Consider the following 20,355-nt stretch of genomic DNA (forward strand, 5'->3'; position numbering starts at 1 on the left):
GTAATTTGTGTGTGTGTGCGCATGGATGCATGCAGTGATTTCCTTTATTTCATTTTCCAAAAGTAGTGTGTGTTCATCATTTAAAAAAAAAAATAGGAGGCCAAGATAAGCTAGAGAAAGAAAATTACAAACACCTGAAATTTAAGGATTTTGCATACAGAAAAGGCAGGATCAAATAAGTGTTTTAAGAAGATTAATCTGGCAGTGTTTGGTGGAACAGATTAGAGCAGGAATATGCTGGAGGCAGGGAGATTTCTCAGGTTATTGCAGTAACACAGATAAGAGGCAATAAAGGCTCAGACCTAGCCCGTTAGCAATGGGAACAGAAATACAGCGACGTGGATGTGTTTCTCTCAGTTACTGTGCCTTTTCTGCACCGTGGTAGACACATGCCACATGCGTTTTTAAAAAATGACTTTTCCTTTTAAAGTCTCAGGGAGTCTCCTGCACTCAGGCACAAGCCCAGTGTCAGAAAGCCATGCTCACAGCCTAGACCTCGCTTCCGATCTTTCCAGCCTGAAATGCCATCCTCCGTGTTAATGAAAGCAAGAGATTACTGTTCCAGATTATAAAATGTGGGGCAATTTTAGGCCATTGAAAAGAATGAGTTAATTAAAGAGTGTAATAACCCTCTTCAGCACCCGCCCTGTTTTGCTCTTTTTCCAGCTGCAGGTGGCCTTCTTTGTCACCCTGGAGGAGACAGCTATATGATCTATTTTGTTCCCCGGGACTTATCTCCAGGGACACCCAGCACTTTGCAGATGTAATTTTTAGTCCCAGTGCAGGCATTGTCCTCCTGTTTGACTTGGGGAAAGCAGAGGCCCCAGGGGATGGCTGAGTGAAAGGCTGAGTGCAGGCTCTGCAGTCAGGCAGCCTCTGCTTGGAGGTCTGCTAGACTCCCTCCTGGCAGCCTGATCCTGAGCTCGACACTTTGTTTCTAATGCTGTAAGATGGGAAGGCCCGCCGCAGAGTGTTTTCAGGATTGTTCACTGTCTGTATCTCCAGCTTTTTTGCACACTGGTTGTCAAGCTCAACAGATGTTTTGTAAATATGTTGAACTAATTGATAAAGGGAGATAAGCCATTCAAAGAAAGAAAGAAAGAAAGTGAAGTCGCTCAGTCGTGTCCCACTCTTTGCAATCCTGTGGACTGTAGTCCGCCAGGCTTCTCTGTCCATGGGATTCTCCAGGCAAGAATACGGGAGTAGGTTGCCATTTCCTTCTGCAGGGGATCTTCCCAACCCAGGGATCGAACCCTGGTCTCCTGCATTGCAGGCAGATGCTTTATCCTCGGAGCCACCAGGAAACAACCCAGCCCCAGGAAGTGTTAGTTTCCTTTGCCCCATCCCCACCCCTCTCCGCCAGTGCCCCCTGGAAATTTTCCAAGGTAGTAGTTAACCCTGGGGGGCATATGTCCATATGCCTCGTCTTCCCTGCCTGCTGTTTCAGAGCTTGGTGAAGCCTGCATTGCCCCAACATGGACCTAAAGGTTGGTTCTAAATCATTCCCAGTTCAAAAAGCCTAAGCGGTTAGATTGTATCCCCACTCGGCCAGGGCCTCCCCAGGCCAGTCACCTGAGTGTGATGGCTTGAATGGAGATCCTGAGGCTCCAACATTGCTAGAGCTTTGGGTAAACAGAGATTCTGAATTTAGCAGGAGACGCTCATTATTCTTTATGAATTCCTCCTGCTACCCCTCCGTGCTCCCCGCCCCCCAGCTCTGTGCGCTCCCAGGGAATTATTGCTTTGCCACTGCGTGATTTGATTTCATCTGAGGCTGCTTAATGCTTCTTCCGTCCCTCGCTGTGTTTATCTTATTGTTTCCCAGAACAATCAAGTGCTTCCTCTGCCCCTGGCAGCTTCAGCTTGTTCCTGGAGCCTCCTGACCTGCCCAAGCCTTGAGCTGGAGCATCCTTGAAAGGCAGAGCTGGTCTCAGGTCAGAGCCCCGCGCTCCGAAACTGCCTCTCGTCACTCACCTCTCTTGGTTTCTCTTGTCCCTTCCCCAGCCCCTGCCAGCCCTCCCTGGTAGAGCGAGACCCAAGATGCTGGATTCTGGTACTTCTGGGCCTCGGTGTCGCTCTCCCATGAAAAGTACAGGGCCAGGCCCTGAGACAGGAGTTGGTGCCCTTGTGAAGTGTAGTTGAGCCTTACCCCAGAAAGGCAGGAAGATTCCTCGCCACTCTGTGGGCTGTTGGATGGTGATGCCTTGGCCAGCCACCCCTGGCTGACAAGGAGCAGAGAAGTCATGACTTAGAAGAGAACCCCAGCTAACGTCCTCAACCCCAGGTCAGAGGCCCCTGCTCAGTACCTAGTCACCACGTCCCCTGTCCTCAGAAGCCTGAATTCTCAGCCCGTCCAAAGATGCAGAAGTCCAGAGGCAAGTGGTTCCTCTTGGGACCCCCTCCCTGCTCTCCAGGAGAAAACCCTCCCTGACCTGGCCTTCTGAAATCCAGGAGCCTCTAGCCCCGAGGCCTGTGTGCTAGCCCGTCCACCCCCTGGTCACTATCTGGGGCAGGTTCCTAACACGCACAGAAACAGAAATAACTGAACCTGGAAAAGTCAGTCTCCAGTGTCAGCCCCAGGACTGACCAACAGCTCCCTGGGAACCAGTGCAGGAAGCATCCACGTGCACGTGTGTGGAGGATGTGTGTGTGCGTGTGTGTGTGTGTGTGTGTGCGCACACACGAGGGTGAGGGTCACTGGAGTTCTCAAGCTTAGTGCACCTCAGTGACCTTGTTCGAGCTCATAGATAGGAAGGATCCTTAGTTTCCCGCTTCCTCGTCTCTCCTGGCTCCATGCAACCCACAGGCCAAGTTTTCCGGGCTCCCGTGTCCTCTGCAGTTATCTGAGCGTTTAGGGGCAGGCTCCTAGTTGTCCTCCAAGGAGCTTCAGCCCACTGGACTGTGTGTGACTACCGTTTGCACAGACTGGGGGCTGAGAGAGGGGCGCTGAGCCCCTTCCAGCACCCTGCAGGTCGCTGCTGCTGTGTCTCTGTGTCCGTCTGTGGATTCACGTGTAGTGAGTGCCAGAGAGAGGGAGGCAGACTCTCAGAGACCGAATCTACCAGAGACTTCAATCTATAAATAATTCGGGTCATGAAACTCTACAAAAATAAACTTCAGCACGAATCCTCGCCCTCGAAGCACTAAATGCACAGCTGCAAACACACACGCTCAGTAACTCACTCCCAAGTTCAGTCTGAGCAGCAGCAGGCTTCTCGACCTTCTTTAACAGACTCAGTGTGTGCACACACACACTCGTGCATGGAGACACACACTATGCACTACACAAGCCCAGAGTCCTGAGGCAGAAATAAAACCAAATAATAAAGGCCTCCTCCAAGGGGAGTTTTCGACACATGGTGGTAAGACCTGCTGCAATTGTTGAGCCCTCAGTGACTATGTATCAAAAGCCTCACCCTCTCCAAATTTACTCAGGTCTGACAAACCGAGTTCCCAAGAAATCTGGGCTTGGACGTAATAATCGCACTTCTGTATTTATGTCACATCTTATAAAGTTTCCAAAGACTTTGCATTTCCTTCCCCTCCTGCTTCTCAGTTTCGGTATGAGCTCCTCCAGGAAGCCCTCCCCTCCTTGCCAGCCTCCCTGGATTTCCCCCCGCAAACCTCTGTCACACGGGGCAGCCCAGGTGTGCGAGGTCTGATGGGATTGTCCATTTGCCCGTTCCTGGGCCTTCCTAAGGGGACCCTTTCTCAAACCGTCCCCAGCTCTCAACAGAAGCCTAGCTCCCAGAAGGCCATGTCCTGAATGAATATTGGACAGTCCTGAAATTCATGGCCAATAAGTCATTTCATTCTCACAACATCCTGCTTGAGCTCTGAGGACAGAAGTTACCACCCTTATTTGGCAGCCACGGAACCTATCACACAAACAAGTGAAGCGACTTGCCTGAAGTCACACAGCCAATTAATGAGAAAGCTGGGATTAGATCCCAGCCCTGCAGACACAAACCGGCGCCTCCCTCTGCAGGGTGCTGCCTCTCAAACCAATCTGCTTCCTACTGAGACGCCCAAGAAGATCCCTGGTTCTATGGCTCCTCAGCAGCTATTACAAAAAATACTATGACTTCTAGTACCCCTACTACTACTAATAAAGTTATATGAGAGTGTCAGATCCCAAGCAAAAGCTCCATAATTTAGAACTAACTAGAGAAGAAGTTGATGCATAAGAAAAAGCGTTTGGAGGGGCCTGCAGGTATGCTAGTTAATTGGATATGCTGATTTGAATTGGATATTCAAGTAAAGAGGCTGTCATTAATTTCTGTGCAGACCTAGCTGTGATTTAAAGGCAAGTGACTGCTAATAGGATTACTATTTCATTCTCCTTTCGAAGAGGCCCCTCCTACCTGGAAGACCAGACAGTAAATCTCCCATGGATTTCAGCTCACCTCCTCCTGCCTCAGAGCCAGCCCTCATCAGCTGACTTTTAGCCTCCCAGCAGTCCTCCCAAATGAGGCTCTGAGCTTACTGCCACCTCTAGGAGACAGATGATTGTCCCACTGTGGCCTTGGGGTCTGAAAGAGGAAGAGCAGCTAAAGGCAGGGCTTGGACGCTCATCTACCCATCTCCTCTGTTCTCAGCTGCAGTGAACGGCTGTGTGCACCCATTAATATTTCTTAGGAGAGTCACAGAGTGACTCTGAGAAACTGGACTCTGTGTGGGTAACCCAGTTCTGCCACCCTTTAGCTGTGTGGTCTTGAGAAAGTGATGTCCTTCTCCGCGCCTCCAATTTCCTATCTGTACAATGGGAACAGTAATAATGTGTCCTTCAGGGGTGGCTCGTAAGGATTAAATGAGTTCATTTTTGTTAAGCACTTTCGACAGCAGTCAGCACATTATAAAAGCTATAGAAGTGGTTGTGTGTGTTGTGTGTTTAATCGCTAAGTCGTGTCCAACTCTTTGCGACCCCATGGACAGTAGCCCACCAGGCTCCTCTGTCCATGGGATTTTCCAGGCAAGAATACTGGAGTGGGTTGCTATTTCCTTCCCCAGGGGAATCTTCCTGACCCAGGGATCCAACCGGCATCTCCTGCATTCCAGGTGGATTCTTTACCGCCAAGCCACCAAAGAAGCTCCAATAGAAATGGGAGCTATTATTAAATTCTTTAGGCCAACAGGGCCCTTTGAAAAATCCACCAAGTCCATCCTACCTTGAGGCAGGTCCACATTTAACCATGAACCAAAGACGCCATCCTGTGTTCAAAGCCCTCCTGAGAAGGAGGGTGTGGCCTCCTGTGGTCTCCCCCTGTGCAGCAGGGGCTGCTCTCAGCAGGAATTCTGACTGGACCGAGCCTCAGCCTCCTTGTGCGATGGTTTAGGCACATGATCTTTCTTTTGCTGGTCTCTATGGAGACTGTCGCCCTCCGTTGTAGGACACTGTCCATCTTGTCCCACCTTCTGAGCCGTGTCCAAGCAAAATGACAACCGCTAACTCTGTGTGTCCGCTGCGATCCCGCCCTCCCAGGAGAGGAGGAGCCCAACTAGAAAGACAGGTTGAAGTGACCAGCTTTCCCCTATGGCCTGCGTCACCTCCCTGCCTGTGCCGACTCCACGCTCCTCCTCTGCCTGGTTGGATTACCTGGCTGGGGCCTGTGCGGCTCAGTCTGATAACGCCCTTCTCTTGGATTGGATTCCTGGCCTATTTCAGTGTCCTGTGTCCTTGTGGTCATTGGATCCTGGCCCTGGGGCTCAAGCTTCAAAGCTGAAGAGAACTCTGATCGCTGGACACTGCAGGACAGACGCAAGCTGCTGCGTTTTACTATCCACTTTTGTCTGGGTTTCTGCCGCAGTCTCCACCACCCCCATCCTGTGTCTGGTGAGGATGGAGGGCAACATCGAAACAGAAAACTTCCAAGGCAGAGAAAGACGGGGACCCCTGGGCTTGAACTACAGCAGGGCCACCCTTGTCCCTCCTCAGTCCAGGGCTGTTGGCTTCATCAGCCGTGTTTTCCTCTGGACCACCCTGGATGGAGCTGGTGGGAGCCCCAGGGCCAGCCCTGACCGCCTGCGTCCACGAGTGGAAGGGCTTGGATGAGACAGGCTCCAAAGCCCCATAGCTCCAGCAGTGTCCCTAAGTCTGTGATTCTCCTGTGACAGGCACGGAGCAGATCGCCTATTCAGAGAGGGAAACTGAGGCTCGGGGAGGTGAGGAAACTGACCTGAAAGTGAACAGGAGGCAGAAATCAAGCCCAGACAAGAGCAAGAACACAGTCAGAGCAGAAACCCTGTAACCTGGTGTTGCACTTGGCGTGCTGCCCGCAGGGAGAGAGAGGAATCAGGGGAGGGAACGGCCTCTGCTGCCCAGCTGGCCCGTCCCACCTTCAACCTTCTGGTCCCGCCCGCACCTCATCCCTGGGACCCCAGCCCCCTGTCCCCCTTCTACATCTCTGTCTTCTCATGGGGATCTCGGAGGGCTGCACAGCTCAAGCCGGACAGTATGGACTTCTCGGGCAGGACTGCTCCCCTCTCCGGGTATTTAGAGGGAGTGACATAGGCTAGCTCAGTTCAGGTTCAGTATCAAGAACATTTTCTGTTCTGGTTTAGTTTCAGCTCTGATGTTTTCAGAGTTCTGTAGGTTTGATTCTGGCCTCAACTGGTTTATTGGAAGGTTCAGATTGTAGACAGGAAAAAAAAAGTTTAGGCTTCGTATTCAGAAAAAAAGTTAAGGACTGGGATTAGTCCTAACTGGGACATACCAGAGTATGTGATGGTAAGTTATCTTTGGTAAGATTCCACTCCAGCATGGCCATGGGTACCATCTAGTCCCAGGGCCCAGAGAGGGAGGGCCAGACGAGGTGTTCCTCCTTCTGAGTGTGTGTGCCCAGCCTCTTGGGGAGGAGGCTGATTTATCTGGCAGAGGGTTAACCAGCCTGCCCAGGTGGGGATATCCTGAGCTGGCCAGCCCTGAAGTAGGATGATGATTCTGCAAGCTCTTGGGGCTGAGCCAGTGCCTGGAGGGGAATTAAAACATCCTTGGAGAGGAGCAGCTGTCATAGGGAGGGTGAGAAGCGACCCTGGGACATTTCCTTTTCAGAGGAGAAAGCGGAGCTTGAACTCTCCCATTTTATGCATATGGAATAGTGAGGTTAAGCTAATCAGAAGTCATGACTATCACATCTCCCCCTACATCCTGCAGTAGCCTGAGAACTTTTTTTTTTAATAGTCTTTTTAAAAAATATTAATGTATTTATTTGACTCCATTTGGTCTTAGTTGTGGCATGCAGGGTCTTCATTGTATCACGGGGATCTTTCATTGAGACTCAAAGACTCTCTCCAGTTTGGGGCTGGTGGTCTCCGGAGCAAAGGCTTAGTTGCTCCGTGGTAGTTCCCTGACCAGGAATTGAACCCATGTCCCCTTTGTTGCAAGGCAGATTCTTAACCATGGGGCCACCAGGGAAGTCCCGCCTGAGAACTTCTGTTATTAAAAGCTACTATGTTCTAGAAGAATCTTTTGGAAATTTTGGATTTCTCCATCTAAGAGAGAATGCTGCTCTGAAAGCTAAGGGGAGCTATTTTCATTGTGGGGCATTTTCCCAGACTGAGACCCTTGTTCTTCCCTCTGCTTGAATCCATCATGAGATTCGCTCCAGGGTAGAGGACAGTATCCTCGGCCCCACCGCATCATTGCCGACCCTGAGTCTTCCTCCACCCAACAAGAATGAACTAAATGGCCCCCTCACCCCTCCCTGGAAGGAGGGGCTTTAATGACAGTTGTCAAGGCAGCAGCTTGGAACAGTAGGAAGCCACTAGTTAGGAAGGAAAAGGTCGAAAGAGGAGTTTAGGGGAAAAGAAGAATCCACCCTACAGGGGAGTTTCTGGGGTAAGAGTGGCTGAGAGCGAGTTTCTTTGGTTCCACTGAGGTCACCCCCTCATCTTCAAGGCCAGAGCTCCCACCAAAGTCACCCATGAAGCGGACAAGGAGAGCACAGCACCTCGACTCTCGCCCTGCTCCAGTGGCCGCACCCCTGGGATCCAGGCACAGGGCCTCATGCAGGAATCTGCTGGTCCCGCCACTAGGAACTCCAGAACCACTGTGCCCCGCCCCACAGTGGGATTGCGGTCTGCTTCTTACCCATGCCAGTCCAGCCAAGTCAACAATCGCAGACCATACCCCGGCTCAGGCCCCTCAAGTACGCGAACTCTTAGGAGGCTAGAAAAATGTGAAAAGGAGCACTAATCCAACTTTCCCAAGTCTGCAGTAAATAAATGCTCCTGACCTTCCCTACTGGGCCAGTAAAAACTGAAAATGCATCCATTCCTCCATACAAGCATGTTTACTGTGGCATCGGGCTCCACGCTTAGCGCTTGTGATGAATAAGTCATAGTCCTTGCTCTCAGTGGGGTGGGAGAAATGGGCAGAGGGAGGGAGATGGTTAGAAGTCCAAGAGAGAAATCAAAGTGAATAGGAGGGAAGGACTTCATCTTAAAATCATCCAGAGAAAACTGTCTTTTGACCTCAACTTTGATTTAGCACGAAAGAGCCCACGGTACTTTATCAGCTGGGTCATAGTTCATGTCCTTTCAATAAGCATTTCTCAAGCAGTCCCTTTTATCCGTCACCAGCTCTGTTCCCAGTTTCATTCTAGTCCTCCGAGGCTGGTCCTCAGAGAAACAGAAAGCATTCCTGCCTTCAAAATGTTGGTGGACTTAACGCACATGTGAGGCAATCAGAGAACAATTTAAGTAGGTGGTCAATATGCATTAGCTAATATATATACAATGAACAAGTCAATTGATTATAATCTCAGGACAAAAAGCCCTCAGGGTGAGGAGCAATCAGTGTGGTAGAGATATTGGAGAAGGCTTTATGGGGGAAGTGGGCTTGAATGAGGGTGTTTAGATGGACAGAGAACGAAGAAACGGCCCGGGTTGGCAAAATTGGTCAACAGTCAGCTTCTGTGTTGGAAACAGGAAGCCTGGCAGGACGAGTGCGTTCAAACCATGGGCTCCCCGTCATCTTGTTTCTGTATGAACTGATGGTCTTCAGGGGCCTCTCTCCACTGGCTTTCCAAATTCTATGTAGAACTTGAGTGTTAGTTGCTGAGTCATGTCCAACTCTTCGTGACCCCATGGACTGTAGCCCTCCAGGCTCCTCCATCCTTGGGGTTTTCCAGGCAAGAATACTGGAGTGGGTGGCCATTTTCTTCCCCAGGGGATCTTCCCAACCCAGGGATCGAGCCCCAGTCTTCGGCATTGTCCTGCCTGAGCTACCAGGACACTTCATGTATTGCTTAGACTACGGGAATGTTTCTCCAACCCCCAGCCCGGTAGTCTCCACATCAGCTGGGAATTTATTAGAAATGAAATTTCTCAGGCTCATTCCCGCTGAATCAGAAACTGGGGTAGTCCCAGGGGTGAATTTCTCCGCTCCCTCCAGGCGGTTCTCCGGGCATGCTGGTTTGATAACCGTGGGTGCATTGGTGCTTTTAAACCCCGGCTGCTCATTAGCATCCCCCGGGGAGCTTTGAAACCCAAAGAAGATGCCAGGTCCCCAAGCGCAGAGTTCCTGATGAATGGATACAGCCATGTGTTTTAAAAACTCCCCAAATTATTCTCATGTACATTGAGCCTGAGAAGCACCAAACTCGATGATCTGTAGGTTCCTCCTGATTTCTTATCCCGGGATGGACTCTGAGACTGACTCCCAGATTTCTGTCCTCAGGGATTCCTGGCTCCCCAAAATCACCTGGTGGATTTGCACACATCTTTCAGGGGATATTATTGTGGTGGGGTGGCGGGAGCAGAAAGCTCTTTCTGAGATCATTAAATCCTCAGTTTTTTGATGGTTTCTGTGCTGGCCCCACCATCCTCCCTTACCTGCTCAAGGCAGAACCATTGTGTGTAGATGTTGATTCTCTTACCCCAAACGCAAGCAAGTGTGCACAAGCACACACTCACACCCTCATCACACGGTGTTGAGAACATGTGCATACACACACAAGAATAACCATGTAAGGATATTCAGATCACACCTAAAGACATACATGCACACACAAATAAACCCACCGTTAGAAGGTTCAGACCAGCACACTCAGACTGCTTGGGAAAGGATTCCTCTTGGTGGAAACTGGGCTATTTGAACTAAGAAGCACCTCTGTCTTCCCTGTAACCCAGTCTGCTTCAGGTAGCCCTTGGGGACCGGACATGAGGATTATCTTCTATAAACTACCTGCTCTAGGCTCAGGCAGGGAATTCACAAGGGGCTGCCGAGGACAGATGCTGAGGATGCCCTTGTTTCTTTCGCAGATTCGAGCTGATGGTCCCCCCCACGGTGGGGTCCAATACGAGATGGTCTCCGTGCTCAAAGATGGGAGCCCCATCCTCCGGGACATGGCCTTCTCCATCGACCAGCGCTACCTGTACATCATGTCTGAGAGGCAGGTATGTGCTGGCAACCACCCCTGCTCTCCAGAGCCCAGGAGGCGCAGATAACCTGTGACCTTTGTGCAGAAGCTTTTCTGCAGAACAAGAGAGACCCCTGGGCCTGCTGCTCAGAGGCCTGGGGAAGCTTATGCAGGGAGTCAGGGAGAAGCCACTGGGGCCAGGCGCTTCCCGGAGCTTCTCTGCAGGCCACAGACCCTGTCTGAGCACATGATGAACAGCCCCGCAAGAACGGGCCAGACTGCACGGAGCAGCTTGGTGTGATTAGAAGGGAGATTTACTGCCCCGGGCCCACAGAGTCTGCTGCTCAAGGGAGCCAAAGAGGTGTAAATAATCCAGGCCTCTAGGCTGGACTCAGTCCTGGGAGAGATAGACCCAAGATAGGGCCCCAGAAGGAGATAAAAAAAAAAATTCTTGGCCTGAGTCTTAGAGGGATGCAGGGTAGAAGTTGGCCAGCTCTGAGGAGCTGCAGCTCTGCCTGCAGAGATGGGGAGCCCTGAGAAATGGACCTCTCTCCTTTGCTGGGTAACCACCGAGTGGGTTCCCCACCCGCCTGGGTGAAACGTTATTCCCTCGGGGTTTTATTCGACCTGAATATGTAGGAGCAGAGTGAAGGCAAATGCAAGGAGAGCCATAGTGAAGGACAAGAGAAGGGGAAGACGGGGATTCACCAAAGCAATGGAGATGGAGCAAGCAAAGCTTAGACCTTAGGAAAAGCTGGCTCCTTTTCCACTCATTGCCAGTGGGTCAACAGTTGGTCAGCAGTGGTGGCGGTCTTGGCATTGACCTGCACATGGTAAGATCAAGGCCGTAAGAAGCAGAAAGGACCATGACTCTGTCTTGGTGCAGAGGACACTGACTTGGGCTAGATAAGGATGCTGTGCTGGACGACCAGCGAGCTCTCTCAAGCTGCCTCCCTGCTCGGGCGTCATTCTCAGAACACTGCAAAGATCCCAGGCGTCTGTCATCAGGTTCACCCGCCCGGCGTTCTCTCTCTCTCCTTGTTTGTGTTTGTGAATTCTGAATCGGGGACAAGGGAGGAGGGAGGGAGGCAGTGGTAAACGGATACCTGATGGCATAAGCGCAGTAGGGCTGCAACTCTAACTTGAAAATTCCTTCTCAGAAGAGATGACACAAATCAGAGGCTAATCGTCGGCAAATTATACCACATCCTCTTGAAGCCGCTTTTTTTTTTACCTGCCTTTATGTAGCCCCCATGATCAAGGCATAAACAGGGCCAGATGGGAACTTGTAACCCTAAAAAAGAAAAGAAAAAAAAAAAGGCTGGTCATGTATTTATTGGGAACAACGTTCTGGAAAAACATCAAAATAAATGGAACTTGGTCACTCTCCTTAAGTTGCTTGGAATCTAACAAAGGAATCTTTAGCATCAGATTGGAGGCTATAAGTGCTCTGCCTTTCCTTCCTGTTTTTCTTTGTTTATAAAACCAACAGTTATTTCTTTAAAATGGTAGATGGGCACCATACAAATTCAAATAATACACACAGAAAAGGAAATAACAAGTTCCCAAACCAAACACCCCGAAATGTAACACCATGTCATCATTTGATGAACACCATTCTGGATGCTTCTGCAGAATTATCTACAGATTTAGAAGGATAGGTGAATAGATGGTCCTGTAGGCAGGTTCATAAAAGGATGGTCAGAGGGATTAAGTAGACCTGTGGTCCCCCACCTTTTTTGACACCAGGAACCCATTTCATGGAAGACAGTTTTTCCGTAGACGGCAGTGGGGGGTGGCAGGGTTGGTTTCGGGATGATTCAAGGACATTGCATTTATCATGCACTTTATTGCTATTGTGGTTACACCAGCTCCACCTCAGATCATCAGACATTAGACCCCAGAGGTTGGGGACCCCTGAAATAGAGCCACATTGACATGATATTAATATTTCAGAAGATGTTAAGTATGGCTGAGGAGCAAGCTAACTCTGGATAAAAATTCTTTCTTGGGTTCTCGGAGCCCCATGAAGTGGAAAAGCAGAAAGAGCCAACAGAAGTGACCAGTGAGACTTCGGTGGGACCGAGACGATGCTGAGACACGTCTCTGGGCTAAATGCTCGGTCGCTTCAGTCCCGTCTGACGCTTTGCAGCCCTATGGACAATGTAGCCTGCCAGGCTCCTCTGTCCAGAGATTCATATCTTTCACTCAAATGAGATGCTTTTTGAAATTGGATTCAAAACGTGACCAAAGGAAAGGGCTGGAGGCTGATAAGTGGCCTTCAGGGAATATAATGACCTCTCCAAACAATATCTGATGTTGCCTCTGAGAGCATCAGCTCTGACTAAACTGAGCGTCTGCAGCTCATTTCTGAATAACCCTCCTTCAGTCTCGTCTTCTGGGTCTGCTGCCCAGCTCCTGTCAGTTTGCACCAAAGCAGAGCTGCTCAGCAGTAACTGTCACACTAAGCAGATATAGGAGGAGTTTGGGTTTAATGCCCTGTGGCTATCTTGAATCAGGTGAGCTGTGAGTCGGGGAGGTCTCTATGCCAGGGTGGCGACCGTGGTGGTGATTAGGAGGAAGCTGAGTGGCGGTCAGCGCTGCCAGCAGGCCTCAGGCCAGGCCAGGAGACCTGTGTTCTCGTCCCAGCCCCCCTTTAACCAGCTGGGTGACCTAGACCCTGGACTTCCCAGGGACTCAGTGTCCTCAGCTTGAAAGATGGAGAGAATAAATATGACTGTAGAGTCTCTTTCGGCTATTAAAGAGTTTGTCTAAGGTCTGGGGATCAGGACTCTTTTCCATCTCCAGAAGACAGCCTCAGAAGCACAGGAAACAATCTTGAGGTTAGACCAAAAGAACTTTCTGAAGGAGGCTTTTTATGAGGCTGTGTGTGCTTGTATGAACTTCGTCCCCCAAGGATGAACACTGCAGTGAGGATAGAATGGTGGCTATGGGCTTCCCTGGTGGCTCAGTTGATAAAGAATCGGCCTGCAATGCAGGAGACCCGGGTTTGATCCCTGGGTTGGGAAGATTCCCTGAAGAAGGAAATGGCAACCCACTCCAGTATTCTTGTTTGGGAAATCCCATGGCCGGAGGAGCCTGGAGGGCTACAGTCCATGGGGTTGCAAAAGTCAGACAAGACTGAAGTGACTAAACCACCACCATGGATAAGCAGATTCCTGTTTTGAGGCAACGATCTAAGGCTTTGGAGTTCCCTGAAAGACCTAAGACTTTATAAGACATGATGGGAATGGGGGTTTCCATCACCCCACTTTACAATAAACCTCTGGGCAGCCTCCTCTCGTCTCTCCCTTCCCCGGGTCCCTAGCTTTTGTCTCCGTTTCCCTTCCCTTCCCCTAAATCATGGTGCCTATTGTATCCTTGATGCCGCAAGAGAGTAGATCCAGGTGCCTGACCTCCAGTCCTGCCTAGAGAGTCTCCCCTCCCCACAGAGTCAGAACAATCCAATATAGGCTCATGTGTTCAGGCAAGCTTCCTCTCTCTCTCTCTCTCTTAGTTAATTAAATGTAATTAAGAAACAGGACTAGTAAGAAGTGGTGGGCCATTAGTGCCACTGCTTAACGACCTTTGACAAGTTGGTGTTAATGTTCTGTTAATAGATCCAAGGCCGGCCGGTCCCAGGGGACCGTTTGGGACCCGATTCCCCCAATCCTACTAATTGCCCAGGTGCTCCACTGATATGCTGCCCGGTCCTTCCTTAGAAAGTCTGCCCCGGCTTCCTCGACAGCGAATCAACCAGCAGATGTTGTGGGAGGGGATACAAGTTGCTACCACATCCTCGGTGTCTAATGGGAGTCAGACTGCGGGTTCAGGGAAAATCAGGCAGTGAGCCAAGTGAAAACCTAAGTCACGAGATGAAAAGAAACTTGATAGCCCCAGTTTCCACCCAGCTTGTCAGGCTGGCCACTCTCCGAAAGGGAAGCTCCCCCTGTACGCGGGGTGGATGGGAAAGAAGTATGGGGATGGAAGCAATTATTCTATTTTATACTTTAATTAGTTTGAATTAGCAGAGGGAATAGAGGCATAAAATGATCCAGCGAAGGGTGAAATGGAAAAAGGGAGTCACAGTGGAGAATGGCTCCGCGAAGGCTGGAAAAGGCCTTGGGAACAGCAGAGAGGCTGGCGATGGGTGTGGGCGTGCATGCGCGCGCGCGCGCGCGTGTGTGTGTGTGTGTGTGTGTGTGTGTGTGTTTAGGGTGGGTGAGAGCATGGGATGCTGCCATTTCAAGACTTGGAGAGGCCAGATAGCATAGTGGTTAATAGCAGGAGCATGGCCGTCAGACCACCTTGCACGTCATCTGTTGCCACTAACTAGACATATGGCTTTAAGAAAGCGATTTCACTTTTCGACACCTCACTTTCTCCATCTGTATAATGGGCCTAATAGTGGTGACTGTTGTGAGGCTTGAGAGACCTCAGTGCTCAGTCACACAGCCAGTGCTTTCAATAAGTGGCAATGATTATCATCATTATCACAAGACCCCGATGCTGGGAAAGACTGAAGGCAGGAGGAGAAGGGGATGACAGAGGACGAGATGGTTGGATGGCATCACCGACTCAGGGGACATGAGTTTGAGCAAGTTCCAGGAGCTGGTGATGAACAGGGAGGCCTGGCGTGCTGCGGTCCATGGGGTTGCAAACAGTCGGACACGACTGAGCAGCTGAACAACAGCACTGTTATTAGTGGTGTTATTCGAATTTCTGAGACCCCAGGGAGGGCCAGAAGCATCTCCACTGTAAATTACGGCTAAGACAGGTCCCAGTCTCGGGCAAACACCTCCAACCTGGCATTCTTGCTGCTTGATCCCAAGGGACGCCTCAGAAACCTCTGCCCTGGTCGAACGACAGCATCCGGCTGAGTCGCTCACAATCTGCTATTTATTTTTAAAATCCAGGAATGTGCCCAGCAGACTAAACAGTCCTGCTCCCCTTGATACAGACAGAGGCAGCTCTGGGCTCACGTGTGAGGCCCAGGAGGCCAGTATTCCAGGCATCTGTGGAGAGAAGGGAGGGGGACCCTGAGCCCCAGTCATCCCCCAAGACTCAGGCTCCTGTGTGGCCACGTGTGAGGACAGTGGGCTAGAAAGGCACTGCCCCGGGGGTGTACCATGTCTGACCTCTGCAACGAAGTGAACTGTATCTCCAGCTTACTGCCATAGATGGAGCCGCCATGCTCACAAACTAAGTCAGGCGTTCAGGCAGGTGCCCCAAAGGCTGCTTGTCTCTTCTCTGCAGCATCCAGACTGGCGCCTCAGCTGGGAAGACGTGAATGGGCTGGGGTCACTGGATGACTAGGGCTAGCATGGTCTGGAGCCTGCCATACGTCCTCCCACTCGTATGGCAGCTGGAACCAGCTGGGCCGTCAGCTGCAGTGGCTTCCACGAGGCCTCCCCCTGCGCCTTGGGCTTCCTCACAGCATGGCGGCCTCAAGGTGCTCAGACTTCCTGAGCATGGCCGCTCAGGGCTCCAAGAGTGAATATTCCCCCAGATAACGTGTGTCAGGCGAGTGTATTCTCCTTGGTTCTGTCTCGTCTCAACAAAAATTTGAAGCACCGGACGTTAGAGTCCTCGGCATGTCATAGCTCTCGGACAGACCGTTATAGCTCTCAGGTCTCGAACAGACCGTGTTATAGCTCTTAGACAAATCCGTGTTACAGCTCCGTGTTACAGCTCAATTTTATTTAGAAAAGAGCAGGAAAATACATCCTCGAGGCGTGAGGGCGTGCCAACCCAAAGACGTGAAGAGAAGAGAAGGGGGAGCATGCCAGCGCATGGGAGAGAGAGAGAGAGACCCCCGCCCTTTGGCTCCTCTTTTTATATGATTTCTATGGCCTCTGGGCCTGCCCTGCGTAAATTGGGCGAGCCAGGAGGGCTGTTTGTTCTACCTGAGGTCCTCACTCCGGTCTTCGGACCTTCCTTTATTCCATTTTCGCGGGCTTTTCCCTTCCTTGTCTTTTAGCCACCGCCATTCTGGACTCCTGTTTGCTATTCTAACTACCTAACAGGTGGGACTGTTACTGCCTTCTTTATGACTTAACCTTAGAAGTCTTACAGTTCCTTCTTCCGCCCGCCTCCTCACCTCTCTACCGCCCGTCTCCCCATGACTCTGGCACGTGTAGCCCATGACCCCGCTTTGAGACCCAAGGCACGGGGAAGATAAACACATGGTTTCCTGTCTCAGGAACCCACAGAGCATCTGCACGGGTGAGGACTCACAGCTCACCCATCCTGACCCCAGTATGAGGCCAGCTTCCATTTCAGCCTATGCTAAACCCAACACCTAAGATCAGAGTCCCCAGAACTGGTTTGGTTTCCCTAAACTCACAGAAAAGTGCCAGTAGCTTTAAAGCTTGCTGTTGATGGACTGAAGGTTGTGTTGAGCCCTAAAGGAGACCTACATCAAAGGTGGCTCTTGAAACTGCTTCTGGGAAGCCTTTGAAGGAATCCATCAGGAATAGGATCATGCTACCTGGAAACTGCCCAGGTGATGGCATGTGATTTTCAAGGGCTGTCCTGGTCTGTCTCCCTGTGCAGAGCTGCGGCAGCCCACTCAGAAGACCCTTCTCCTGGGCGACCCACCTTCACATGCAGGGTGGGGCATGGGACTTCACCGTGGATGAACGGATAGTGACTTTCTCACCACCTCCACCTTAGGTCGTTTCAGAGAGTTGGGACAAGGAGAACTCTGGCCTGGAGTTACTAGAAATCAAAATTCTTTGGAAAGATTATGAAGCCGCCCTTCTCTGAATGTCTCAAGCGTAGGAGAGACCCCTGCCCCTCAGCTCCTTGCACCGGTTTAAGACCCCGTGCATGGTGGGGGAGAGGGCTTGGAGGGCAGACCCAATGCCTCTAGCATGCCACCCCAGCCAGCTTCACCTGAGAATCAATTTTGGTTTCCTTGGTTTGGAGGAGGGCATGTCAACTATAAATCGGGACCGAGGGCCAAAAATAAGAAGCATTTCAAAGGGCCTTATTGTGATGTGAGGGTACTACGTCTGTCAGCTGTGGCCAACGCCACTGAACGACCAAGCCCCTAGGCCTCTAACGACTTGGAGAAGGAGCAGAAAAGAATGTGCGGAGCCGTCCTTCCAGATGGCCCCTGCTCATTTATTTTGACATCTCAGACTATTATTTTGATTGTGCACATTTGTTTAGTCCTGACGATAAGGCTTCCCAGGGCGCAGGCAGAGCGTGCCAAGGTGTATTTTTACAAGGCGGTTGGAGTCCCAGTAACAGGAGACCTCCCTTCTGCCCGGACTGAGAGGCCTGGGCTGCAGCCGGGGAAGGAGGGAATCTGAGGAGGCAGGGGCTGGAGCAGAGCCTGGGGGACTTTGGGGGAGAATTACAGAGTTTGCGGATTAGGAAAGTGAGGATAAGCAAATTTCTGCCGTACTTGTGTTTTCAAATGTGTCACTTTCAATCCAGGCCTTTGATGCACACATGTTTCTAGTTAAGGACCTCACCGTGGCCCAGAAGCCAAGCACACATCTCAGCGTCTTTCCCAAAGTAGGGGCAAAGCCTGCCTCCCGGAGGATGGGGCGCAGGGACCAGTGACCACCCCAGGCTCGGGTTTGATTTTTTTTCCCCTCTTTCTCTCACCCTATTTCAAATGTCAGGGAGCAAAGAGGCTGACATGGAGCTGATTCCCTGGCTATTAATATTCTCATTGGAGCATTTTTAATAAATATTTTCACATGAAGGAAGCGAATCACAAACCCACCCTATTAATCAGGCGCTTGGCTTGTATTTAAGAAAGAAAACTCCAGCCTCTTATTTTAAAATCCTTTGGTTTGGAAAGAAATGATTGAACACAATGCCCAGGCTGGGAGAACCGGTGCCAAAAAAGCTCATTTCTCTAAATGCGCAGGGAGGCTGGAGACTCTTCCTCTAATCCTTGGCAGGGGACGTGATGTCTCTCACCAGGTAGGACTGCCAGATGCTGACTTTCTGATGACCCAGAATGACGTTCCTAGGATGGAGAGGTGGGAAATCACCATACCTCAATCCCAGAAGGAACTCCTCCCCATATACTAAAGATGAGGAAAACGATGCCAGAGAGGGGAATCACTTCCTAGATCATTCCCCGAGTTACCAGAAAAGCCAGAATTAATCCTAATTCACCTGGTCCAACCCGGCATTCTTTTCCCAACTTGGCAACAGCTTCACTCAGCACAGACCAGACCGAACATCGGTTGTGTTAAAAAAAAAAAGAGAGAGACTTTCAATTAAAAAACATTAAAGCTACCCAAGCCCAAGGGAGTCCCTGAAGATGTTCCCAAGGGTCAAATTAAAATAAGGAAAGATTTGCATCTCATTTGCATACACAGACTCATTCATTCAACAGACCATTAAGTGTCTACCATGTATAATGCATAGAGCTGTCCGCCGGCAAGTTATTTGCATATGCAGATATAGACAGGGCAATCTTTCTAAGTCATATTCCAGCAAAAGGTCTTATAAATAGGTACCTTCTTGATTTCTTTCTGTTCTTTACAATGCAACAACAGCACCGTTCAGTATGCTTTTGTATAGGGATAAATAAAATATAATCCCTGACCTCAGGGATGCTACATTCTGGTGGGGAAGAATGATGTATAGATAAATTGCGATATAAAGTGAGCAGTACTGTCGCAGAGATATACAGCATGCCCAGTGACTGAAGTAACTCATACCGACCATGGGGAGCCCTGTCCTCGTCCCTCCATGCTTGGGCTCATTCAGAGGACAGACCCTCTCCCTGACCTAGCAGTCCAGAGCTGGGGGAGCTTCAGGGACTGTCTGGTGAAGGGCAGTCCTTCCTTTTATAGGTGAGAACAGGGGACCTTTGAGACCTTGAGACCAAAGTATCCACCGAGCCAGAGTGCAAAGAAGTAGATAGTGACTGACGATGGGCAGTTTCCTGGCCACCGTGAAGAGCATGGGCTCTAGAGACTGCCAGCCTGCCCACCTTCCTGGCTCCCTGCTGTGTGACCTTAGGCCAATTGTTTCACCTCTCTGCTTCACTTGCCTCTACTAAAAATGGGGATAATTATGACATTGCTTGAGGATTAAATGAAGTGAATGAATACATTAAAAATATTAAATGAAGTGAATTCATACATTAAAAAGCACTCTGAAAAGTACCTGACACGTATTACCTGCTTAATAAACGTTAGTAACAGTAATTATGCTTTTAAGGTTGTGGCCCCATGTATAATCGCCAGGTGAAGCTCTGCAAATCAAGCTCCCATCACAGCCACACCTCGAAAAGAAACTTGGCCACCCCGCCTTGCCTCTCAGCTCTACCTAATTTAAGACGTGTTGAAATCTAACTAACATTTAGGTCGTGTTTTTCTTCTGATAGTTTGCAAACATGACCTTGGCTAATACAACAATCTCCTGGGATAAATTGTATTGTCTTTGCTTTTTTTTTTTTTTTTAATAGATAAGAAAACTGCGATTCGGTCTGGCTAAGTAATTTGCCCAGGGCCCCTGAGCTGGCCCGCGGGCAGAGCTAGGACAGCGTCCCCCGCCCCCCGCACCCCGCACCCCACACTCCGACCTGGGAACAGACGCGGAGTGAAGCCGAGCCTTGTCCCGCGTCCTCCTGGGATGGCGCCCCCTGGTGGCCGCATGGCTGCAGTGGGCCCGCCCCGCCTGCTCCCGGTCTACCTGCAGTTCTCAGGGCTCCAGACCAGGCCAGACTCAAGACTCCTCCCTGGACACCCGCCAAGGACCCTGCGGCAGGGCACTGTTTTGTTTTATAAAAAAGAAACCAATAGAGGCCTGCTGCCCGATGTGTCCAGTCACAGGAAATGTCTCTGGTGGTCAGAGAGGAAAGAGAGAGGGCACCCGCCCCAGGAAGCTGCTGTTTGTCCAGCAGGCCGGGTGTTCCGCCAGCATCATCTCAGCCGCTTACAGCAACCTTGAAAGACAGGTATTCTCAGCCCCGTGTGACACAGGGGGAAGTCAGGGGCGGCAGAGTCCAGCGATC

At 50.6% G+C, this 20,355-nt stretch overlaps 1 protein-coding gene across 5 annotated transcripts in view; it reads left to right on the forward strand.

The window, feature by feature from the left end:
• The window catches only part of PLXNA2 (plexin A2), a 232,926-nt gene that overhangs the window by 94,724 nt on the left and 117,847 nt on the right, over nucleotides 1–20,355 (forward strand). For 4 of the 5 annotated variants that reach the window (XM_061383641.1, XM_061383644.1, XM_061383645.1 and 1 more), the window contains one exon: nucleotides 10,264–10,398. The exons of the other annotated variant lie outside the window; for it this stretch is intronic. In XM_061383641.1, the coding sequence (XP_061239625.1) occupies nucleotides 10,264–10,398 (135 nt within the window). The remainder of the gene's footprint in view (nucleotides 1–10,263; nucleotides 10,399–20,355) is intronic. 5 annotated transcript variants of the gene reach the window in all.

Source organism: Bos javanicus, chromosome 16 (genome assembly GCF_032452875.1).
Source record: "Bos javanicus breed banteng chromosome 16, ARS-OSU_banteng_1.0, whole genome shotgun sequence".
NCBI lineage: Eukaryota > Metazoa > Chordata > Mammalia > Artiodactyla > Bovidae > Bos > Bos javanicus.